Genomic DNA, 26,364 nt, shown 5'->3' on the forward strand with positions numbered 1-26,364 from the left:
TGGTCATCTTCTGCAGTAGTCTTCTTTGGTCGGCCACATCGTTTCTTGTTGCTTACGTCCCCGGTGCTAGCTTTCTTCTTGATAATGTATGCGACCGTGGACTTTGACAAACCTAATGCTTTGGCTATTTCTCTGATTGACTTCTTTTGACTTCTTAGGTTCACTATGGTGTGTTTCGTTTCCATCGACACCTCTTTGGACTTCATGCGATGAGGTACCACCACCATACTCTAAATGCAAATCAAAGAATTATTTTTAGATTGTGCAGGTGGTTTGACTTTCAACAGTTCTGAAATCACCTGCCTACAGCTGCAAAAATTGTTCACATACTTTCTGTGCCCAAAACCAGGATCAATTTGGACAAAACATTTTCTGTATGGTTTAACATGTTTACATAAATCTCACTGTGTGGTTTAATCCCTGTAGTTGTTTAACAAATTTTACAATACATAAACAAGTCGTGATTTAAACGCTTTTGTATTTTATTTATTTATTTCTGAATTTATTGTTATTTCAGTGCTAACCTTTTACTTTAACCCTTCTAATAGAAGGGCAGCAGAGGAAAAATATACTGCCTGGCCAAAAAAAAGGGTCACCACCTGGATTTAAGTAAGCAAATAGATAATTGGATAATTACTGCATGGGTGATTATGTTTCAGCTGGCAACAAGTTATTTAACCCTAACTGATTCAATGAGTAGCTTCTCATTTGTTAAACAACCATGTCGAAAGACATCCTGTGGTCGTGGAAAAGATGTTTATCTGTTTCAGAAGGCTCAAATTATTGGCATGCATCAAGCAGAGAAAACATCTAAGGAGATTGCTGAAACTACTAAAATCGGCTTAAGAACTGTCTAACGCATTACTAAAAAGTGGAAGGACAGTGGGGAAACATCATCTTTGAGGAAGGAATGTGGTCGTAAAAAAATCTTGAATGATCGTGATCAGCGATCACTTAAACGTGTGGTGAAATCAAATCATAGAAAAACAACAGTAGAATTCAGGGATATGTTTAATAGTGAAAGTCAGAGCATTTCCACACACACAATGTGAAGGGAACTGAAGGGATTGGGACTAAACAGCTGTGTAGCCTTAAGAAAACCACTCGTCAGTGAGGCTGAAGTGATGCACCCATCATGCCTATTGCCTACTGTACAAGCCTGTGGGGACAGTGCTATGATCTGGGTTGGTCAGGTCTAGGTTCAGCAATGTTATGTGCCAAAAGAATGAGGTCAGCTGACTACCTGAATATACTGAACAAGCAGGTTATTCCATCAATGGAGTTTTTCTTCCCTGATGGCACGGGCATATTCCGAGATGACAAGGCCAGGATTCATCGGGCTCTAATTGTGAAAAAGTGGTTCAGGGAGCATGAGACATCATTTTCACACATGGATTGGCCACCACAGAGTCCAGACATGAACCCCATTGAGAATCTTTGGGATGTGCTGGAGAAGACTTTGCGCAGTGGTTCAAATCTCCTATCATCAATACAAGATCTTGGGGGAAAAATGAATGCAGCTCTGTTGTGTTGTGACATTGCAGAAGCTTGTGGAAATGATGCCACAGCGACTGTGTGTCGTAATCAAAGCTAAAGGTGGTCCAATGAAATATTAGTGTGAGACCTTTTTTTTTGGCCAGACAGTGTATAAACAATACAGTGTGCCCTCTTGTAGCCATAAATTGTAAGTTCACTGTATTTATCAAATGTACTTAATTGACCAGTCAACTGCTGTAGTGACGATGAAGAAAAAATACACACCTCCTCGCTATTGTCATCCTCTGGCTCCAGTGTGTGTTCTACCTCTGGGTGTGAGGTTGCATCCTCGACCTCCTGTGAATGGTGAAAAGTCTCCCCACATTCCTTGTCTTCTTTACAGAGGTTCTCCCTACACTTGTCGTCTTCAGGTAGGGTCTCCACAGGCTGTTCAGTCCGGTTGGGGTGGCTCCTCCACACTCTATGGTGACCGCAGCTCTGACAGTCCTGGGTGACTGAAAACAGCCTCTCATGGCCTTCAACTGTGAAGCAGCACTCAACAAGACACACAGAGCAACACTTGAAGAGCTCCAGCAAACACTGAACGCTCACCAACACCTCACTGCTCCTGAAACAAAGGGAGGGAAAGTATGTATAACTACACAGGTAATACTTGTGAATAAGCAGGATAAAAGCTAAAAACTGTTCAGTTTGATTCCATGACCACACAATGACATTTGCTTGACCAAAAGAGATACTCAGTTCTACTGCCAGTCTACATAACTGTATTTTCTGTGAACACTAATGAACATAGCAGTATGACTAATGTTTTATGTCCACCAATTCATGACTTACTTCAGAATGCTGTGTCCTTGAGATGTCTGGGTGATGTTGACAGCTGTGAAGGAGAATGTAATTTCAGTCCAACCACATAATTGAACTTAATTATTGCAGGTAAAGAAATTCAGTTTCACTCTAGTTTTATCTGAGCACAACTTAATTAGTAAATCATTACTTCTGAGTACCATGCATGGCATGGTTTAATATTTTGTTTGTTTCTCTTGCGCTCACACACGACTGTTCAGGACTGTTTGGAAATAGGGCCTAAGGGCCTGGATGGATATGGTGTCTTAGCACTGAAAACACCAAACCCTATACTGCACTACTGCCCAGACCTGGGGAACCATTGGTGTAAAAGCAGCTAATATGAACTGGGGCTTGTGATCTGAAAGCAGACAGATTACCAAATGACCCAAAGACAGAAATTCAGTCATCAAAACAACTATCCATGTTCCATGTCCATGTTCCAGGTTAAGAAGGTTATTCTGTTGTTTTCCCACCTTGCTGATTTGGTCCTTTGTCCGTTTGAGAGCAGACAGTGAGTGGAGTGTCATCTTTTTCACACTTCTCCTTTAAATTAAAAATTACGTTAAATATTGCAAGAAACAAACAGACCACATACAGCTTCGTTTTGACTACATCAGATAATCAATTAACAATTAACTAAGTTCCCCAAGACTTAGACTGCTTAAATAAATGCAAACAATGCTCTGCATTTTGGAGGTTTCTTTAACTTTTCACTGGTCACTAAGGATGGACTAAAATGAACTTCAACCACTTGTTTTCAACCTCTTGTTGAGGCTCACCAGACTAATTTACAAAGTTTCACAATTTGACCTCTCAAGATATAAACTGGGATAATCCCCTTAACTGAAATGTAATTCGCTGTATCCAGAGCACTATTACACTGAATGAATAAACTGCCACCAAGCAACAGATGCAAGCAACATTTGCAGATGTAATACACTTTGGAGCATTTCAATTTGCAATCAGTACTTGATTATATATAGTGTACAGTATGTTTCATTTAAAAAAAGAAAACATTTAAAAGCTATTATTGTTATTGGGAACTGAGTAATACTTAACAAACCAGTCCAGAAGTAACATTGTCATGTTGCTTATAATGCTAGTAGTCACATCATGTCACTTAACATTATTTGAGCAGTCAAAAACTGAGCCTAAAAAAGCAAATGGAAAGTATGTCTAAGTATGCAAGCTTAAAACATCTACACAGTATTCAGGTCTGGAAATCGTATCTGGCCTTGAAAGTCATAGTAATGCTATACAGGGAAATTCTAACTGCTGAACCCCAGAAAGCACATCCTCACTGGACCCTTTATTAGAGCCCCTTACCTTTATTTACAGTTACTGAACACATTATTTGGTGTGCCTGTGTTATAAATGCATTTTATGGGTGTAGTTATATGCAGCATCAGCTCTGTGGTGATGCATGACTGCTTAACTGCTCTCTACTCTGTTCCTCACTGATCAGTTTGTGAGCACATCAGGACCACTGATGGTCTTCTTTGGATGGTGGGACCATTCTCAACAGAGTAATGACACTGACATGGTTAGGGTGTTGTGCTGGTATGAGTGCATCACACATTTTCAGTGGTGCTGCTGCAAACTGTGTCTGAATACATACACTTGCCAGACACTTCATTAGAAAGATCTAGTTTTATCTACACTTACAGGTGACTTTATTACAGGGGTGTCAAAGTCCAGTACTGGAGGGCCAGAGTCTGGCAACGTTTGGTAATTTCTCTGCACAGACATACCTACTAAACCTTGCAATTGATTGATACGTTGAATCATTTGTGTTTAAGCAAAATTATTATGATCTGGTCAATTACCAGATCGCAATTGACTCTGTCCCTCTGAGACCAGGGTTTGACATCACAGTGCTACATTAACCAATATGCTACATTAATTAATATTACATAATTAACTAATATTATATAATGTAATATTAGTTAAAGTTGCACCGTGTTTTCAAATCCTGACTGAGTGAGCCAGTTTCCAGTGTGGTTTGTTAACTGATGGACTCTGGTCCTCCATGAACAGACCCTTACTTTATTAGGTACAACTGTACTATAAATGCATTTTATAGTCCTGCACTTGCAAGCACAGTCTGCCAAGCACACTTTAACTAGTGCATCACTGGTCAGTTTCTGACCACAGGACCCCCTGATAACCACCCATATAACAGTATGAACACTGATACAGTAGCAGCGCAGGTGTGGGTATTAAGCTGGTGCAAGCATCTGAGGCACAGTCATGTTTCTGGGGCATTTACATGCCAGTCGTCCTGATAGCTTTAGAGATGTCCACCGTCCCAAAATATCCAGCCCTACAGTGGTTCTATGATCAGAAACTGCCAAATGAACTACAAACTTCAACTGTATAGCTATCTACAAGACGTAAGTTTGTTTGTTTTTTTTTAACTAAAGTGCTTTGTTTGAACATAGCCTCCCGCCCCTTTCTATCTACCTAGAATAGCTATAAAACCTACCTCGAATGGCAGGGTGCTTTGTTTGAACATAGCCTCCCGCCCCTTTCTATCTACCTAGAATAGCTATAAAACCTACCTCGAATGGCAGGGATAACATTTCCACCCGTATTGCTGTCCATGGGAAGACAGAGGGAACAGCGCCGTCTTTCAAACATCTGCCTTTGTAGTCAGCCACTACAAAATGATCACTGCACACCATCAGTCGTTCTTGTCTAATAACTTTAACATCTGTGTCGGACAAGAAGGTGGGATGTCGGATGGACTGCAGCCATGACCGGCACAAAGCGCCATTGCTCAGAGGAAAAGAATGAAAACGTGTAGACGTGTTCGTGTTACTGCAGCCCGGTACAATGCACCTCATTTTCGGAAGTTCACCAAATGTAGATCAACTTTATTTTATTTTTTGATCTTGCATATATAGGTTTCAGGAAATTAGCCAGCCATTTAGATTTTAGAGATAGACCGTCTGCAGCTTCTCCTTCTGTAGCAGTAGCTATTACTAAGTGGCTAACCCGGATGCGAATTTTAACCCGGATTGGGTAAATCAACTGCGTGACGTCTTACGTCTTTACCTTGACGACCGATGTGTGACGTCTTCTGCGTAGGAACGTCGAAGCGGGTCTGTCTCCTGTTACTGATGAACGTGAACGCAGACGCTTACAGATGTTTAGGAGGGGACCGCCCCCAAGTGTAAAGGTGTTTGGTTTGGATTATATAGTATTCCAATGTTCTAATATTTTTAATTAATTTTTTTTTAATTTATTTACCTTTTCTATTGAACTGGCTGTCTTTTAGATTTTTCTTTTTTTTAAATTTTATTTATAAAGCACCTTAAGTTGATTTGTGTATCATGTGACATTATGAACATCAGCAGTCATTATTATATAATCTTTATATTATTAGACAGAAGGTACTTCATAGTCAAAGACTGTGGTAAAAGCAAACAGTTGTCATATAATTATATTTTCTTGAGCTTTAAGGATCAGAATTAACAGCAATGGCCTAAAAAATCATGTTAATTTTATTGCGCTATGAATTTGTGTAGCTGTTGATAAATATTTAACTCTGTCCTGCCCTAGATGGTGCAGATGAAGTTGAGTTTCTGAGTATCTGGCAGGCTAACCCACTGCTTACTTCCAGACTGCACTGCTCCTGATCTTTCTCCATTGCTGCAGTCTTCCACTCTTGTCCTGTTCTCATGGGCCCAGTTCTGGTACCAGATACACTCTCCAATCACCCAGTACCAGAAGCCCAGGGTGCGGGTGTGACACAGACCCATCCCAGACATTTTTAGTGACTGTCTCCACCCACTCCTGAGTTTCATTAGTGAGAACAGACACCAGGTCCTTATAATTCTCTCTACAGTATCTCAGGGCTTCCCACCACGTCATCTCCTGATCAACCAGAATCAGTGGGATCTCTACAGCAGGAAGAGAACAAGGATTTGATCAGTATATCAAACAACTTGAGCCTTTCAAAAAAAAAAAAGTAGTTAATCTTTGCAGGGTGTACTTTTTGTTTGAATGTGTGTGAAAATTGGATAAGTTATTTATGGAAAAAGGTTCGTGGTCAGATATAATTGTATTACTTGTTAGCTCGATCAGCTTCAGCACTCCACTGTAAAACTACAGAAGATCTTGATCGAAACCAAACTAAACCAAATCAAAACCTAAATTATGCCCAAACCTACGCTGGCTGATCAACTTCCTTTTAAGATTTTTCACCAAAATATTACTTAAAACTGAATACAATGTACTTATAAAAGATGTAAAGTGTTTCGTTATCTTGGTTTACTCACTTTTATAGCAGACAAACGGACATGTATAGTTGCAGCCTGCATCATTCCATTTGTCTGAATAATTATTGTATAATTGCACACAGTTGTCACTCCCAATGTTGTTTGGCTCCCCAGGGCCCCAGTCATTGTATGTGTAGTTACTCTCATCTGACCAGACCCAGACCTGTAGGGACACATTAATACCTGATCAGTACATGTTTATAAGCACTGCACTCTCAGTACTCATTAAATACAGTAAATACAATCGTCCTGCAGTCACATGGGCATTGAATGATGTATCTGGTTTAGTTTAGGTTTGAAGGCTACTGAAATAACTTGTAGTTTACATATATGTATTGGTGTTATCATGTAATGCAAAAATAATCTTTCAAAATTAGAACTAAAAATTAAGCCGGGCCGTTTTAGAATGATCAGGATGAGCACATACAGTAGTTTAACTGTGTATATATATATATATATATATATATATATATATATATATATATTAATCTATTAAGAATCATTAAGTGAACAGAAACAGAAATGTTAGCAGTGATGCATCTGTTGTGGCTTATTTCTAATTTAATTACTGTAATTAATGCATTAATTAGAATAAACGATGGGATTATCAGCTTTAAAAGTTTAAACAATTAAAGAGAAAAATTCAAAAGAGCATTGATCTGGTATAGTTATTAGAATACACTCCTTCTTCTAACTGTGCAAAATTGCTTACAATGCTGTTTTGGTTGAAATTGTAAATAGCACTCAATTAGAGTGACAAATGCATACAGGTCAAGGTCAAATTTGCATTACACTGATATAGTTATAATACTTCTAAATATTCAAAATTGCTTACATTGTTCTGTTGAAGTGGCAGTGTGGTCAGTAAAACAGTGCTGTGTAAAACACAACATACATTTTACGCACTAACATGCCAGTATAATGCAGGTGAAATAGAATCAGTTCACCCGGAACTTTCTTTTCATGTATGAAAGTACGTATCACACAACACTGATGAAGCATGTTTCCCAGTATCCCACAACATTGCTGTGGAAAGGATGCATGGGAATGACACAAAATTCTGACCGAAGCATTCCCAAGAATGTACGGGGATTGTGTGTGAACAAGGCTTCAGGCATCGTACTGTTGACAAAAAAAGCTGTGCTGTGGATAGTTGTCTGATGAAACTAAGCTTGCCTTGGTGTCTTTTTTAAGGGAACCATTATCATGCCACACTAATAAACATTTATGTCAGACTTTACTTTTTCAGGAATCTAATTCAGACCTGCTTCTTAAGAAATTGTTTGTTTCTTTAGAGTTCTGTAGTGTCTTTCTTGTTACTGATGATTTGTGGTGTCTGTCCTACAGTTTTAGCACTAAAATTTGATGGCCGAAACTAATTCAGGGGCAGCTTTTATTTTCTTTTAAATACATCTAATTTAATATATTTCATAAATATATTTAATTTAATTTAACAAGTGTATGTCATGTGTTTGTTTGACAAAGTGCTACACCAGAGGTTACAGCCCCTATCCTAACCTGTTAGATGCACTGATCCTTCAAAAACCTGTCATGGATTTTAAAAACATTCTGCTTTTAGGCAATGCAATATATCACTTTTTAAATTTTGATAATTGTTCAACTGTACACTTAAAGATAACGTTAATTAAATCTAAATATTTATCAGCTCAGTTTTATATCTTTTTTAAGGGGCTTTTCTTACCTCTTTCTGACTGTGAAGATGCTCTGTGGTCTGTCTCCAGCGTTTTTTTGTCTTTGCTCTGTGGATTTGCTGCATGTTGCTTAATTTAGTCTGACTGATTTTCATAAAGTGCCAGAGAACAAAATGCAAATAAATGCAGATTAGCATCAGTCAGACTGTAAAGGTTAGACAGGATGCAGGGACGAGGCACATTAAACAAAAACATATGTTTTAATGTATATTTAACATTCACGACAGACACACAAACACGCTACTTTGGTCAAACACCGAAAACTTCAACAATACGACACGAGACTTATATACACGCATGACAATTACACACAACAAGGATCAGGGGAACGACATGAGACGGCGTGGCAATACAGACACACACACACACATTTGAGAGGGAGGGGCCGTACCGTGACCGAGACCCCCTCAAGGGCGCGACTCCTGGCACGCCAGCCTATCGGCGAGGTTGGAGGACCGGACAACCCGCTATGGGCCAGCGCGAGCAGTGCAGTGGGGGGAAGGACAGGGACCAAGACGATGACAGACACAGGGACGCACACGCTAACGGGCACGGGCACAGACGAAGGAGAACAAAGTGACCAGTACATTTAGTGTAATAGGGACAGGCACGGTGACGGGGACAGGCACATGAACAACACCACACACATTAAATAGTCCGGGGAAGGGAGAAGGTGCCCCAATCATCGGCTGGTTTGGAGGCTGTCCAGCCTGGGGGAGACTGCCCTTCGGTGGCTTGGGTAGCAGCGACGTCGGGAAGTGCACCAGCCATGTTGCTCGATTCCAGTGCAGCCAGTGGTGTCGCTACCTTTTTTCCTCCACGAGGCTTAGGTGTAGGCGCATGCACTTTGGGACTTCTCGCCTTAGGGAGAGGAGTGTCCTCCTCTGACGACGATGCCGCTTCTCTGCCAGTCACCTGGGGCAGCTTGCTTGCCCCAGGGTGGCGTGCCCTGGGCGGAGCCTTAGGTGGAGCCTTGGGTGCTGGGGGCTCGTGTTTCTCAGAGCCTTTAATGTCGCTCTGTGAGGAAGGATCCCTACAAGGGACCTCCTCCACCTCCATCGAAGAGTCAGCCTCACGATCTGACCCGATTTCTGACTGCAGACCAACGTCACAGTACTTCCCTCTCTCTCCATACTCGGTGCAGCCCTCTGTATAGTCCATGCAGGGGTTGTAGGACCCAGCGGAGTCCATCTCCAATTGCTGGTTAACATAGTCCAGCTGGTCTACGTAGGACTCAGCCAAGTCCGACCCCGGACCATATACCAGGTCCCCCCAAAATCATCCAGCGGGTTCCTCCCTCGTCGAGGATCCCTGGAGCAAGGTCAGGATGAGCGACGGCCTCTCTGCGGGATAGTTGAAGTCCATGGAGTCTGACTCCGAGGACTGGAAATCATTATACCAGTCCTGTGCCTCCGCACCTGGCCCACGCTCACCTCTTGTGGGCGTCAAGAGGTGCCCAAGGACACGGGGGTCTTCCCTGTGCGGGCTGTAGGATGGCGTCTACCTCCCTTCTTTCCCTTCCGTTTTACTCTCCCAGGCATTCTTGATCCATTAACCACAACCATTATAAAAAAAAGATTTGTTTACTATAGATTGCTTCAAGTGAACTCTGTTTATCTGAAATATCTGTGACAAAGTAACAATGAAAAAATGTAATTATCCACATCCAAACTATACACACAAACACATATCTGGTAATCATACAATTAATACACATAAAATCTGATTACACAAGCACAAATCCTCTCCAATTCATCTTTATTAATGAATAATGATGAAGACCAGTCACAGCTGCACCCAGGAGGTGTTGTTTTCTACATTGCCCTTTCATTGTTAGACTACTTGTTTATTGTTATCATTGTTAGACCACTCCTTGTTTATTTTCATTTTCATCTTTTTGTCTCTCTCCTTGGATTTGTTCATTTTCTCTAATTGCCTCTCAGTGTAACAGACCTTTGTCTGTGTTTTGGATTATTTTTGCTTCTTACCCCCTTTGATTTGTTCACTGTCTCATTAGAGGTTACGTTTATGTAGGTACCAAGCCAATCCATCAGGTGGAAGCATCATCAGCAACGCAAAGCACAAACTTGCGTAAACAGTAGAAATAGGGTGTCTTAAGTACATGGAATTAAGGTGTTTTAAAATGCCTTTTTGATCAACAGAACTTCGCTCTCTCACTGGTTTTTCCATCAACAAGGTTAGACGGGCTCCATCATCTCTTTCTCGGGTTCTTTCTTCACTTTGCACCAGAGGATAGTTAATAGCAAACAGCTGAAAATCGTATTTCTTAATTTAATTAGTCCAAATAACAGTGGAATCTAAACTAACGTCTTAATTACTTCCAAGCAAGCTTCCAAAGGCGGTCAGGTGGCCTGAAACAAAGGTGATCAGTTCCCTCTCATTAAACTGAGGACGAAACTCATTCCTGGATTTAACGCCAGAAGGACAATTCCCAGTTGTTTGTGATTTAGAGTAGTGTGTTAATAAATGTACTGTTTATTCTAACCAAGTTGGCAGTCTTTATCATTTAGATTGTTGTTGTTGCCAATATCACTTATGTATTGTATAGGATTAGGAGGCCCTTACATTTAGTTTGTGTGTTTATACCAAAGTACATGTGACTGTTACTGTTATGAACTGTTATCTGACAGTTGTACATGCATACCAAAGAATGCAGTAAAATGAGAAGAAATATATTGTCCCGAACTTTACGAAACAATGAGGATACAGTAAAACTGCTTCCTCTTCAAGTAGTCTAAAAAAGAAACAAGCCAATATTCATCAAGCAGTATTTACCACTCACCTAGTACCAGGAGCCCAGGGTACAGGTATGATGCATACCCATCCACACATTAGGATTGGAGACATTTGTAGTGACTGTCTCCACCTACTCCTGAGTTTCATTAGTTGCACATATTCTGATCTCTGGTCAGCAGTATCTCAGAGCTTCTCTCCATGTCATCTCCCATTCAGTCAGACTCAGCTGAATCTCTTGAACAGGTAGACAACAAATATTCATGCATATATTTTTTAATAAAGAATATATACATCATTGTTCTCTGGATGGTGTACTTTTGGTCAGCATGGTTTTCTCTGTTTCTCAATTTTGCCATAATGCACAGCTTTGTTCTACTTACACTGAAGAACTGAACCAGTGTAACTCCATATTCAAACTGCATGTTCTGCTGTGTGACACCAATGCACTATAAACATTCATAAAAATGGCACAGTAAATCTACACTCTGTGAAGGCTGAGGAATGTACAGCTGGTCATTTAAATCCTACACATCCCACCTCTTAATACTGGTCAGTGCAAACCCAGTGCTTGTTTCAGCTCGTGTACATATGAGTTACCACTGAGCAGCAATAAAAGCATGATAATTTGTAGGTAATGTTGAGTAAATCCTTTAATCTGACCTTCAAATAAAATCATGGAATTTAAAAGAGAAATGTTTTCATTCTAGTTGTATGTGAAGAGTACCACAAGATCAGTGAAGACAACTGCTGACTTGTCTTGATGTTATGATCACATAAGAAAGCAATGCATATATAATACATATGCTGCCCCATACACTTTATGTTTAAGACTCAGGTAAACAAGACTTATAAGATCAGTGTTGACTTTGAAGCTTTGAATGTTTAACTTGAAAAAAGCAATGGACGAGTATAAATCCAGACTCTGTCTTTGGACATCCTCTAACTAATGTACTTCTCACTGATTACTGGTAGTGAAATTGCTGGTAGTCTCTGTCTCTCTCCTAAAGTCTCTATATGCTGCATAATTATAGATGAACTAAATTTACACTAGTACAACTTCCTTTGCTTTGCGCTTTTTCATATTTACACATTTAAATGATGTTCTGCTGAGCAAATGCAAATTAAGAGTTGCAGTGAACATCAGCTTGGTATAAACGTGGACTGTCTATAGAAAGATTGTGGTCCTACAGTAGCAAATGTTTAACTTGAATCGCACGGATATAAAATGCAATTTACATATTGGCATACGGATACCAAATATGTGCATTAGACAAATGTAGTGGAAAACACCAGAGAGAACACAGCATGAATTAACTGATGTCTGTCTATATCAGCAACAACCAGAGTGTAATATAAGTAAGGGATAAATTAGGCAGTGTGTAGTAACTGATGTTGATAGTCATGTCTAAACAAAGATTGTGTACCATTAGTCATTCTGATTAGACATTCTGTAGGGCTGTAGTCATCTTGGTACTCTGGGAGAAGACATTGTGGGTCCTGACAGCAGCTGCCAGACATGATTCTGAGAACAACATGGTGAAGTGAGACAGTGCAGTATGTGAATGTATTAAACAAAAACCTCACAAACCCATGATGCACTGGGGCAAATGGGGAAGGTGCTTTGGTACAACAACGGCAAACTAAAGACCGACCAACCCAGCTCTGCCCTCTCTAATCTCAGGCTACTGGCCAACAAGGAAGTCATGAACCTGCCATGTGAAATAAAAAACAACAACAAAAACAAAATCAACAACAACAACAAAAACAATGGTTGGCCTTTGCCCCCACCCCCCCATGTTTTATTTACTTTAATTTCTTTCTTCATAAGAATGAACAAATGTCAAGGATAGATATGTATCCAAAATGACAAAAAACACACCTTACTGAATGACAAAAACAACTAAACCTCCAGCAAGAAAAATAACATAGCAAAATAACATAACACCTGCCTCCTCTTCCTGCCTCTGCAATATAAAAGCGAAAAGGTTACTGTGGCAACATGGGTGTGGCCAAGCATTACTGCAGGGCATAGACAGTGAACCAGTGGGTGATTACATTTGGCCACACCTTTTATACAGACTTTTCTCTCAGTAAGTGCCTGGATCTAGAGAGATAGAGACTTCACACAGAGTCTTACCACTGAAAATATTTATGTTGCTGAAAGAGAAAAGAAGGCAAGCAAAACTGAAACTGTTTGTTTTTGTTTTTGATATTAAATAATCAAAAGGATTATTGATTATTGTGTCATACCCCTGTCTCCCTGCCACAGTGAACTACTTGGACTTTTGTGGGTTTCCAGTAAAAGAATCAATTCACAAATACAACTCTTATAGTCATTTAAGTCATAAAGATGCAGACTCTTCTAAAGCAGATACAACAACACAAGTTCCACAGAAGACCCAGACTAAAGATCAGTATTTGTTCTGGATGGAAAATGACTAATGCCAGATGGGAAAGAGATAGCAGTGAAGAGTTTAGGAGCCCCATTCTCCAGGACCATGTAGTCTCTCCATCCAACAGTCTGTATCTATTCAGCAACCTCATCCTCCATCCACCTATAGGACACTGCACTGAGGAGGGGAGACCACAGAAACAACACAACCATTATAGATGAATTAGACTTCATCCGCCAACCTAAAAGAGACTTTGCTGTCTGCCCAGTGATTTATTTCATTGAGATGACTCTGGGTTGTAAATCCAACTCATCGGTTCTCTGGGTTGTAAACCTGACTCAGCTGTTCTCCAGCCAGGTTTTTCCTCTGCTCAGGGTGGACCACGTGTCTCGCTGAAAATGAAGACAGGCAGAGTTAGACATAGTTACACTTATCGATAACCAGTGTAACTCCTTATTGTAATGTTTGAAGAACAGAGATGGAATTGAGTGCAGGAATACTGAAAAACAGGCAGGGTAAAAGGTCTAATGGAAACCCGATAAGCAAACAAATCCAAAAAAGTTGCAGGCAAAAAAAGTAATAAAAAAAAACATGAGCATAGGATCAAGAGTCCTAGGCATGTATATACATGAAGACACAGCAGGTTAACAAGCCACAGCTGCCATCAATATTCAGGAGACTGGGAATGAACAGGGGTTTTCTGGGTAGCACAGTCCTTGTCAGATGGTGTCACTGCGACAGGTGTGACACTTATAATTCCAGTGTGCTAAAATCATGCCAAGTGTTCATTAATTTTTTGAATGTCTAGCTCTCTAGATAAACTTGGCTGCAAAGAGTAAGTGGTGACATTTGAGTGACGAAGGTTTGAGTGGCGAGGTTTAGTGCTCCATAAAATAAGCGTGATGTTAATGTGATCAGTTACAACATAGTCAGTTGTTAACCTGTCAAAGTGTCATGCTGTAATTATCATCATAAATCCAGTTATACCAATTCAAATGTAGCTATAGCTAACATTGTATGTAAGCACTCTAAGTTAATAATGTTGGAATAATAAAAGACTTGGAGCTAATGTAGGACTTTATGTTATGTGCACATGCCAAATGCATCTATGAAGCAGGATATCCAAAACCGGTGCATTGTTACTGAACATAAAACCTATAGGTTTGAATACACATAATCAAACTGTAGAATTTAAATAAGTTGTTTATTTTTAGGTAAATAATTGCAGAATTGTAAAAACAATTCTGGCTCACGGTTGGGCTGATTTACAACAGTCCACTCAGACCTGCCTCTTCTCAATACAGACCTGCCATTTCTCAATACAAAAAATACCAAAAATGCCAACCACTCCTGAGTATAATTAGTGAGAAGAGACACCAGATCCACACCATTTTCTCTACAGTATCTCAGGGCTTCCCACCACATCGTCTCCTGTTTAACCAGATTCAGTGGGATCTCTACAGCAGGGAGAGAACAAAGATTTAATCAGTCTCACATTATACAATTCAGTACATTTAGTGCTCTTTGTGTTAAAAATATACATTCCGTTGTGATTTGAAAAGTGTACTTTTTGCATTAATCGTTAGCTACGTTAGTATCAGAAGCACACGATGGAAACCAAAGCAAATCAAATCAAACCCTTAATCATGCCCAATTCTACGCAGGCTGATCAAATGCATTTTGTCAAATTGTGTAAATTTGATTTCTTTGCAAACTATTTTTTCAAATGTGAATATATTTTTCTTATAACAGATGTAAGCATTTTGCCACGTCTAGAGACCGGAGCGTTCCTCGTTTCCCAGGCAACCTAGCTACTTCCGGGTTTTCGTCCGTCTCTATGGTTCCCTGTCTCCTCCCCTTAGTCTCCAGCTGTTCCGAGTTTGTCCCTAATTGCAGTCTTATTTAAACCGCGTTCCTACGTCCCTTGTTTGTCGGTCATTGTTTTGCTGAAAGGTGTTTCTGGTTAGAGCTAGCTCTATGGATTTTGGTTATTTCTCGTTTGTTTCTCATTGTGTTTTTGGTAGGATGCCTCTTGTCGTAGTTCATCGCTCTTATGTGTTTAGTTAGATCGCGTTTGTCCTCGCTCATATGTGTTTGGTTTGATAAAGTTAGTCTCCGATATTCGCTTACACACGTTTAGTATTTCCCCGTTTGATCTTGCATCTCACCTGTTCTTTCTCCCCGCGCTCCCTGTTCCGTTACCCTCGCTGTCTGTTTGCTTTAGTCTACGATTATTTTGTCTAATAATCTTAGTCTCGCCCTAACTCAGTTAGCCTGTTATCGTTCTCTTAGCCTGTTCCTCTTATGTTTGCTTGTTTATCATTGGGTCTGGTCGGTATTGTTAGTCTATGTCTGCTAAACACATTACGTGATTCCATCCCATCCGTCCCTTGTATTATGCCTTCCCTGCTTAGTTCCGTTTCGTTTAAACGCGCCGGCACTTCGCAAGTGTGTTTCCACACCACCTCTCCCGCGTTACACATTTCATCATCTTGGATTACTTAGATTTATAGCAGATAAATGGACTTGGAAGTGTCGTATCCGTTGATGCAGGAAAGAAGAGACAGGAAACTGCGTTACCTTGTGGCCTTTTATTAATGCAGAGCTCTGGAGATGTCACTTCACAACGCAGTGCGAGTGAGATCTAAAGCATAACTTTGCGACAGACAGACTTATAGTTTTCTCGCCTTGCGCAACTTCTGCTTCTGTACTTTTCCATCTCAGCCTCTGTCTAACTGTCGCGTACACATGTCTTCTTACACAATCACACATATGCACGTCTAGGGCATTTCCTGTTATGTCTGGACATACAGTAATTTTATTAATTCAAGCATTAGTCCTATTCCATTCTGTGCGTTATTCTATTAGTGTAAGCTTAGCATTCATTTAGTTTATGCAACCCCACAGAAGGAAGCAGCCTGCATCATTCCATTTGTATGAATATAAATTCTATAAGTGCCCAGTTGTCACTCAACTGTTACACACTTTAGCTAAGAGCTCTGTGCTGTCCATGTATTTATGTTAGGACAGATGTTGCATTTCTTGTGACTTGAGCTTAGGGAACGGGATTGGTTTTTGTTTATTTCTTGTCTGTGGCTGATCACCCCCTGCTGACTGTCCTTCATTTCTGCAGTGTATGTGGTAAATACTGAGCACTCAGTAGAGACCTAATTTGGTCCCTTTTTTTTTGTTTACATTTACAGCATTTAGCAGATGCTGTTATACAGAGCAATTTAAGAAAGTACTTTGTCATTTACTCATAGAGTATGTCCTAGCCAGTACAGTAGGTTTCAGTGCAATATCCCAATGATCTAGACTACTGTAGACATACAGGGATCACTGCTGATGCCTAGAAGTACAAAATACATAAGGTCTATCTTAAAGAATGTCATAAACAATAAGCACGAGTTTTAGACATCAGTGTAATAAACAGTACCCTACAATAAGTACTAATTTAGTACTAATTTAGCAGCGGAGTAACGTGAAGTTAAGAAGATTGAAGACTAGTTGTGCTGCTGCATTCTGGACAAGTTGTAGAGGTTTGATGGCTCTTAGAGGAAGACCAGCAAGCTGCAGTAGTCTAGCTTTGAGATCACAAGAGACTGCACAAGCACCTGAGTAGCTTCCTGTGAGAGAAAGGGCTGAATCCTTTATATGTTACAAAGGAGAAATCTGTAAGACCAGGTTAAATTTGAAACATGAGTTAAGAACGACAACTGGGTGTCCAAAGTTCTGCCCAGGCTACGGGTAACTACAGATGGTGATACCTGGGAATTCTCATAGGAAACAGGTCATGGTAAGGGTTGGAAATACCTGGGATGTACAGAAGCTCGGTTTTACTGGGGTTGAGCTTCAAGTGGTGGGCTGTCATCCATGACGCAATGTCAGTGAAGCATGCAGAGATACATCTGAAGAACTGCGTGTTGATCTTCAATTTGTGATTTTTGTATACACATAGTTGTTTATAGCATTTGTGTTGTCAATCAACCTGTCCATCTACACATTTGCCCCATGTTTTCATAACCCTCACTCCCTTGAATTACATTAAAAAAAATTAGACTTTGGTTTAACCCATTAAGAACCGCTTGGGTCCTCTTGGTAGTTCTGAGCTTCTGTCCAGTTCATTTTTACTTTCACCACATAAAAACTGGTGAGTCACATGGCTAGAGACCACGGTCCTGTTAGAGTAAAAACCTCCCATGAGCAGGACATCATAGTCATGAAACATCAGAGAGCTTTGCAGATGAAACTCACAATGACAAGAGAAAAGCAGGATGAAGTGCAGTGCTGAACATATGACTGTGGAGCACAAGGTGTAGAGGAGTCAGTAAACAACTGTAATCCACAGTCTTTGGTTTTTTTGGCACTTTGCGAAATGACAAATCCTTCTCATCATCATCTCAGTTCAATGATGTCAAAGGAAAGGTCACTTACAGTAACAATCGGCATTTAAAATCATATCAGGAATTTCAGAATATTACAGAGACCTCCAGCAGGAAGTGTTTTAATGCACTTAAAGTTGTACTGTTTGTAAACAATTAATTAAAAATAGAACAGAATCATTTTGGAAAAGTATACAAACCAAAACTGCATTACAAATTCCTGTTTGTGGTTTTAAATGTTAAACAATTGTACCATATTTTGTAAGATGATTTATATTTTCATTTATTATTATTTATTTATTATAATAAAATTTATTTCTAGTCTGACGTTTAAGCTCCTATGTTATTAAAAGCACATAATTTGTGATTTCTGAAAAACTATCCAGTTCACTAGTCTGAAATATTATTGTGTCAATAAAATATCCTGAAATGCAATCTTCATCCTTTTCGGAACATCCAGCATGTCAACTGTTGAGCCTCATTATTTGGTGTATGAGTGCCACTTAGTGGTTGTAAGTCACTACACTGCTTCTACTGAATTATAGGAAACCACAGTATCTTGTCATCCTCAGTGTCTACAGCACTGTATTGTTTATGGTTTTTCCTATATCATCCTATTAAAATTATATGATCATTTTCAGTAGCTTACATAGTTGTATCTATCTGAAAGATGAAAGTTCAGGGATTTTCCTAATGCCAACAGGAAGTTACTTCACCAGAAATACTGTAGACATCCCGTCTTCTAACTTGTCTTCTAAATGTGGATTTCAGAAACATTTTAATCCTAGAATTCTGCTTTTTCATTTTAAATGATTGTAGTGGCTTTTCAACAGCACAGCGGCAGTGAAGAGTTTCTAGAACACTAAAGGATTGAGGTGGGAGTATGTTGTTACTTTTCTCAAATTCAAACAGTCCATATTCAGTGTATAGAGGAAACAGATCTGATGTCAGTATTGTTCCTTTAGCCAACTTTTAGTATATTCAAGAACAGCTACTACTTTTTTTTCCTTTTTAGTTTGTTAATAACAGGCATCTTTTTAAATAAATAAATCAGAACCTATATGAGCTCAGTATTACATCTGTGAAATTTTTGTAAGGTTTCTCTTATCTCTTATTGATTGTGAAGTTGCCCAGTGCAGTTTCAGTTTCACCTATTCTACTTTGTTTTATTGAATTTTGATGCTAATTTGCATGAAGTTCTAGACAACATCATACAAATGAACACACATATGTAGACTTACTAGAGATGCAGCCATTATACAAATGCACATTATTTACTAAAGAATTTGGTTAAAGCCTACACAGTTTTTTTGAAATATATGTGATAAATTAAACTTTGTGATTAAATATTTTCAGCAAACGTACCCTGAAATAAGAGCATCTTTTATAAAACATAATTTCTCTATTGATTTACTACTTAAGATAAGAATCAAAACTATCAAATTTATATATCACACCTGTGACTACTTTATGACTCATGATTATGACCTCATATCTTGCCCTTTGTGTATCTCAGTAAAGTCACTGTTTTTTACTGTTTTTTTTACAATTTAGGAATCATGTGACAAAATGTTTTAGGCCTATGGACATGCGTAATATTGCATGAAACATATTGTCCAAATACTTTTGTCACACCACGCCCTGAAAATAAAAATAAATAAACAACTTTTTTTTCTATTTATTTTTTCACATTATAATCCTCCACATTAAAGTAAAAAGAAAATAAAAGGTTCTGTGGTCAGGAGGATATTGATCAGGGACATGAAACTGACACTGACCTGACAAAAGCAGGATGAACAGTGAAGAAACCAAGACTGTGGAGTTAAAAGCATAGAGGATTTAGAAATTAAACATGCACTCATTAACAAGACACAATGTATATCTTCATTAAGAGAACATAATATGGTGCTATTTAAAGCTAAGATAATCACTTTGCCTGAAAATATGTACCACTTTAAACCTCATAATCACCACTTCTTCTGTTTGTCTTGATCTCGTTCCTGTAGTCCTTTGTTTAGTTTAATTAAAGATAATCTAAACTAATATCAGATTTGGTTTTAAAAATGCTCAGTACATATTTATTCAATTGTGTCTACAACCATGTTTTTCACTGGAGTAAATGAAGGTTTTCTAAAGTATTTTAAAAAATGGAGTGGGCCAAGTTACTGTACTAAAAGTAATCTAGTAATTAATAATACAGATGGCATACATTTAACATCAGCTACGAAAACAAAAAAAGTCAAACAATAAATAAAGTCAACTATAATGTGTACATATGTGTGGGTGTATTCATGCAGGATGAATAAATAAAATGACTTAACAGTGTAGATCTAGAATGATGTCTGCTATATATATGTATATGTTTTAAAAAGCCTTTTCTTACCTATAACCGATTGTGCAGCTGCTGTGTCATTCTGTGCTTGGATCTGCTGTGTTTAGTCTTTGCTCTCTGTTCTCACAGATGATCTAAACTAACCTCCCTACTGCTGTATCTTTGTATTCATCTTTGTATTTTTGATGCTTATACACATACATTTCCAAAAATACAAATTAAGATACATTTTAATTTGCAAAATACAAATTAACATTCCAGGTGACCAAATGCTGAAGGCTATTGCCAGAGCAGTGATGAAGGCCCACCCGCAGCCGGGCTGGAGAACATTACATAGACCACATTGAGACTATTGCAGAGGCCATCCTGAAACCATTACAGAGACCACCCTGAGACCACACACTGTGCAGGAGAGGATAGAAGAGGTCAGTGAAAGGAAGCAAGCAAAATATGCAGACCTAGTGGATCTGTGTCACTGGAAGAGGTGGAGAAGGTGCTCTGTGTGTGTGTGTGTGTGTGTGTGTGTGTGTGTCTGTGTGTGTCCCCACCCATAGAGATTGGCTGATGTGGATTTGTAGCTTAGCCCTTGTTTAAGACCTACAGTGTCTGTGTAAGGCTTACAGTCTCTGTATAAGATCTACAGTCTCTGTGTAAGGGTTACAGTCTGTATAAGGTCTACGGTCTATGTGTAAGGCCTACAGTCTCCTGTACATCATAGATGCAAAAAAAGAGGAAGGCCAACACAGACACAGTAGATAAGTCCTCTAGATGGTTGTGGAAGGAGTGATCCATGGACGCAGACGCAGTAGATAAGACCTCTAGATGGTTGTGGAAGGAGTGATCCATGGACACAGACGCAGCAGATAAGACCTCTAGATGGTTTTGGAAGGAGTGGTCTGTGGACGCATGCTATTGGGACACAAGCTGGGAACTGATCACTCCCAGCTGGGTTACCTGGGAGACAGTGCATGATGATTAAAAGACCTGAAACACACAGTGACCCCAGCTAACATCACTTATGTGCCCAAATGCTTCACTAGATGCAGGTCTTAGTTTAATACAATGATTGAGTAGAGGAAAAACAATATACTATGCAGTTCAATGACCTCCTAAACAGGACTGATGAAAACACTGGCATTGACTACAGAAGTATAAGCTATGTAGTGCCAAAGGTAACCACTAGGTGGAGTCCATACACAGTTAGGCTGCACAGTTGATGTTCAGTGGGTTCAGTGCAACAGTATCCGTATTTAAGCATATCAGAATAAATACATGCACAACACCACGTGGTTTTAGTAGTGAATTTTACTTTATAACACAAAAGGGACCCAGTCATTGTAATCGGTTCCACAGAATCACGCTTGAGTCTTCTCATCATGTCCAGCAAATAATCACACTTTATGGAGGGTAATGAAGGGTGCTTAGATGTTACTGTTTCACTTAAACTAGTCTTATAGACATAGACTATACATAATTCTAACTCCATCATGATAAGGTCATATGTTCCCATGAGCAAAAACCAATAGGAATTTGTTGTAGTGCAGCTCATAGGAACACTGACATTACATAAGCCCAAAACATAAAATCACAACATGAGGATATATAAAACACATACAAATTAAACACACAAAATACATAATACAAAATTCACAAGTTCAAAAGTGCTCCATGTCCAGAGTCTCAATAAGTTTAAAAAGATAATAAAATAAGCGGTGTGATAATACTTAGTGTCTGCATGTCACATCTGAGATTGTATCTCTCAGGAATACCTGTGTATCAGGCTTTATGGAAGCCATATATTTGTGTCTCACTGTGGATAATAAAATCTAAGAAAGCACTACATTTCATGAAGCTGTTCACAAAAATGTATATTATAAACCTACTTGTATCACAAACCAGAGCTGCTTATTCCAACAAGTAGATGTGAGACAGATACTTCTCCCAGTACAGTGTGAGAGCTCCACTAGTCTGTGAGTACTTTGGCTCTGCTGACTGTGTTTTCAAATCATTTCAGAGTCCAAGTATTAGGTAAATAACATAGGAAAATATCACACACTATTTACAGTGATCTTGGCCACACTGTAGTTTCCCCTCCTGGCTCTGCAATAATAATCATAAGCTCCTACATCAGAAACTGTCACACATATTGTGACTGTGTGTTCTACCCTGGTCCACTTTTTTTGAGTAACCTTTAAAGTTGGTTTGGGCTTTTCTGTTGATATAAAATGTTGAATGCATCAGATTCTCCCACTACACCAGTAGAATATTTTTCACCTTATGATATGATTTATGACTAATGGAGGACTTTGGTTCAGTATAGAAAGGCTTGTTAATATCTTTTGTGTTGTAAGCCGTCTCTTTTGTGAAGCATTGTCTGCTTGTTGCATATGTTCTTGTATAGTTTATTGACCTTGTTGCTGTCTGTCTCTGTTTACCCTGCTGATTTTTGGTCTGTGCGACTCTGTTGTGTATTGCCTGGTTTCCTGCCGCCTGCCCCTGTACAACCATGCTCTGCCTGACTACACTTGCTTATTTGTATGTTTATTAAACGTTCACCCGCATATGCTTCCTCTATCTGTCCTCACAACAACATTGTTTGGACATTTCAAGTCGCTATTTGTAGACCACAGTTCTGATTTTAACACGGGTGTTCTTCTAGACTGGTGTAAGTCCATCTGCAGTTGGGTATTAGACTTTGACACACAGGTCTCAGAGGGTGAGCTCTCACCGTTACTTTGTCCGTTTACTTACTTTCGAGTACGCTCAGGTTGATTAGTACTGGAGAAAAAAAGACTCTCCAACTTTTACTAGCCTCTTACTCCCTCTTTGCCACCAACATAACATGTTCATTACTCAGTATAAACATCTCTGATCAACCATTCACTATGTTTCAGGCAGTCAGTGAAATAATCTTAAATGATGTTCATTATAAGTGCATATATTCTATGAAGTTTCAATATTAAATCAGTTATAGTAATAAAGTCAAAGGTTATTCAAAATACGTTTGGAATAAAGCTTTTAAAAATGCAAAGACATTCATGACTATACTGAGTTTCCGATTTTAGAAAACAGTTAAAATGCTAAACCTATGCTCACTGAAAATACTCTCATTTTCGTAACAAATAAGAGACATTGAGTTCAGAATGTCACTTCTAGAATCCTTACATGTACCAGGACAAGAGATCACATATTCATCATACAAATAATTTAGTAAACTTGTTTAAAATGTGTCAATATTGTATTATTATTATTAATGTGCGATTTTAATAACTGATCTCCTATTGAATCTTAATCATCTATATATTTGTAAGGAGCTGTTCCCTGTTCCTGTCTGCTCTCTTTGTGTATCTGTGCAACGGTGAGCAGTAAAGACGCGGATGCATGTGCATAGAAGAGAGAGATTTATTAGGGGCAAATCCAGAGTCATAGTCATTAGGGTATCCAGAGTCAATTTACGAACATGGAGAGTACAAGAATACATGATAAGAGCAAGGGCTGGGATACACGAACAGCAATTAATCACAAACAGGGGCTAGAATTAAACACACTGAGGCTTGAACAAACTCGACTTACATAAATGGATTACATACAGACTTAGATAAACAATTAACCTACTTACAATGAACAGCCAAGACAGAGGGAGCAAGACAGGGTTTAAATACATGACCTAAACCAGACACAGGGGCAAATCATGAACAGTGAAAATCAAAAAAAGGACTAGGAATGAGGAACAGGTGAAAGTAATGACGGGAGGGGAAAACCAGACGCGGCGCGGAGAAAACGAAACTAAGGAAAGGAATCACAACAAGGCAGTAAAGAAAAACAGACACGACAGGGAAACCATGGAAACATGGATGCCAGGAGGGTGGCCAATCATGACAACCTGTCTCTGAATCTACAACTTTAGTTTCAGGTGTTAGTTTACCTTGACTAGAAGTTTGGCATCTGAAACTAGGAGACAAAGGAGGAAAGCTGAGGTGGTGGTCTGCTGAGCTGTGAACTCTGGTGAGGCAGGTGTAGCCCAGCACACCTGAAAAGGTGCAAAATGACCTAGATATGCAGCATCCCTGAATGCCTTATTCCCAAAATCACTACCACAACAGATAAACCCTGATGTCCCTAGAAGAAGCCTTGCTAACTTGGCTGGTAATTCAACCTGAAAGATCTGCCAGCTGTAAGAAAATAGCACACAAGGTGCATCACTGTGGTAAGCTGGCCACTGAGTTAGAGCTGCCAGGCCCTGACCAACACTGGCTCCACCCTCTCCACTGTTCATGCATGCTTGTAGCCAGGCACCAACAGAAGTGTCTGAGGGATGGACTGCAGTCTAGTCAACACTGATCTCAGCTCTCTCACTGGGGCAACCATGTCCATGCAAGAGAAGTTTCTGAATGTCAAAACTGCAGGCTATCTCTACATGCATGATTTCTGAGTGACTCCGATCTGGGACCTGTATATTATGTGATGGGGTGAGAGTTCATTCTACCTGTATATTATGGGTTGAGAGCTCGTTCTAAATGTATATTATGGGATGAGAGTTCATTTACCTATATATTATTGGGTAAAAGTTCATGCTAACTGTGCTCAGTGAAGGAACATCTTAGAGAAGTGGTGAGAGAGCTTCTCTGACAGATCTCCGAGGGGCTGTAGGAAACAGATCAGCTGGACAAGCTACTGCTCCTGGCAGATAGTTTGGCTTCACAACCCTCAGGTAAGGACCAGCATGTTGGTAAACTGACACTGACCAGTATCTTGGTGACAATCTGGACTACCAAAACTATTGCAGGGTTCTATCCTTTTATTCCATTATGTTTAACTTTGATTGTTCAGAGAAATACTTTGATTGTTCAGAGAAATTTCTCTGAAATACAATTGCACAACTGCAGAAATACAATTTCACAACTGGAGAAATACAAGTGTATAACTGGAGGATTTTTAGGTGTCTGTTGAAGGCATCATTATGGCTGTAAGAACTGCTTCTGTGTCCTACACATCTGTAGAAATTTTCATGCTGCCACTCACTACAAAAATGGAGCTATTATATGCCCTGTCTCATCTTCACCAGTTTTACTAAGTCTCTAAAGTTTGCACTGAGTTACTGAGCTGTATCCGATTAACCGATTATGCCAGTTAGTATCTTGACCTCTTACTGGTTGATTACAATTTGTATCCTTTCCCATTCTATACTGCCAATTTGACTCTGTTTTGGATTGCTTGATGTAAGCTGGTACATTAGTAAAGCTTCATTGTGCTAATGCATTTGTCTAATTCTTCAGTATGAATTATAAAAATAATTATGTGAACAAAATGAGCCTAATTTTTGAAAGAGGACTGCACAAAGTTAGACATGATACATACATACATACACACACACACACACACATACACACACACACACACACACACACACATATATATATATATATATATATATATATATATATATATATATATATATATATATATATATATATATTAGGGGTGGAACTTGATAAAAAAATTTAATTAGAATTTTTGTAATTAATTAATCGAAATTAATCACATTTTAATCACAACAATTCTTGTTGCTAACAGAGGTCCAGTGATCCCCAGTCAGAGGCACATTTGTGGCGCTCTTCACAATAACCTGTTTTACTTCCCTTTCCTCATCATACAGCTGCTGGATCTTTTTCGACATTGTCTTTCTGGACGGCAGTTCGTAACTTGCATCAGCTGACGCAATTTGCAGCGTCTCCTGTAACCCTTTATCTTCGACCACAGAGAGCGGTCTACAGTCCACAGCAATCCATCTCGCCAGTGAATTGGTCAATTTGTCTGACGTGGACTTTGACATTTTGTTTTTGAATGTGAACCCCGACATGTGGTCGAGTGTTGGCTGGCGACACTGTTTGCTCGTACTAGGAATACTATCACATTTAGCAGCTAAGTTAACATTACTGACCTGCGCGCTGGCCTCAACATGTTTTTCGTTGAGGTGGTAACGAAGGGTGGAAGTGGTCCTGTGATAAGCAAACTCCTTCCTGCACAAAGTGCAAATAACAACATTTTTGTTTGTATTTCCATCTGGAAGTTTCTTGTACTTAAATTTCCCATCCACCAGCGTAGCCTCTTCCGTCATCTCCATCATGCTCATCACATTGTGCGTCAATATAATCTGTATGC

The 26,364-nt window shown here is 39.3% G+C and overlaps 2 protein-coding genes across 6 annotated transcripts in view; both read right to left on the reverse strand.

Annotated features, from left to right (window-relative positions):
- LOC113567607 (uncharacterized) overlaps positions 1-5,431 on the reverse strand; it is an 8,187-nt gene extending 2,756 nt beyond the window's left edge. For 2 of the 3 annotated variants that reach the window (XR_004775269.2, XM_035519837.2), the window contains exons 1-5: positions 4,905-5,423; positions 2,817-2,886; positions 2,332-2,374; positions 1,762-2,104; positions 1-230 (exon numbers count right to left, since the gene is read on the reverse strand). The exon at positions 1-230 is cut by the window's left edge. Coding sequence is in view for 2 of the 3 variants with exons in the window: in XM_035519837.2 (XP_035375730.1) it covers positions 1-230; positions 1,762-2,104; positions 2,332-2,374; positions 2,817-2,886; positions 4,905-5,189 (971 nt within the window). In the remaining variant the exon portion in view is untranslated. Of the gene's footprint in view, positions 231-1,243; positions 1,343-1,761; positions 2,105-2,331; positions 2,375-2,816; positions 2,887-4,904 lie in introns of all 3 variants that reach the window. The other variant, XM_081725354.1, reaches the window with a different exon arrangement.
- Positions 5,432-8,572: 3,141 nt separating this feature from the next.
- LOC113567609 (uncharacterized) lies at positions 8,573-16,141 on the reverse strand. Of its 3 annotated transcripts, none has more exons than XM_081725476.1 (4): positions 16,069-16,141; positions 14,877-14,945; positions 11,142-13,880; positions 8,573-9,964 (listed from the first exon to the last, which is right to left on the reverse strand). In XM_081725476.1, exon 4 carries the CDS (start codon positions 9,527-9,529, stop codon positions 8,987-8,989), a length of 543 nt encoding a protein of 180 aa, XP_081581602.1. In that variant the 5' UTR covers positions 9,530-9,964; positions 11,142-13,880; positions 14,877-14,945; positions 16,069-16,141; the 3' UTR covers positions 8,573-8,986. The 3 variants fall into 3 exon arrangements, with proteins under 3 accessions (XP_081581602.1, XP_081581603.1, XP_081581601.1); XM_081725477.1 differs by lacking the exon at positions 16,069-16,141 and adding an exon at positions 15,657-15,742; XM_081725475.1 differs by lacking the exon at positions 16,069-16,141 and having other exon boundaries at positions 14,877-15,281.
- Between the last annotated feature and the right edge of the window lie 10,223 nt (positions 16,142-26,364).

The sequence above is a fragment of the Electrophorus electricus genome, chromosome 13, assembly GCF_041902795.1.
Source record: "Electrophorus electricus isolate QZ-2024a chromosome 13, ASM4190279v1, whole genome shotgun sequence".
NCBI classification, from domain to species: Eukaryota; Metazoa; Chordata; class Actinopteri; order Gymnotiformes; family Gymnotidae; genus Electrophorus; species Electrophorus electricus.

What these genes read in the sequence shown, in the direction of transcription:
- LOC113567609 (XM_081725476.1), bottom strand. Translation starts at nt 9,529, where the DNA reads ATGGACTCCGCTGGGTCCTACAACCCCTGCATGGACTATACAGAGGGC.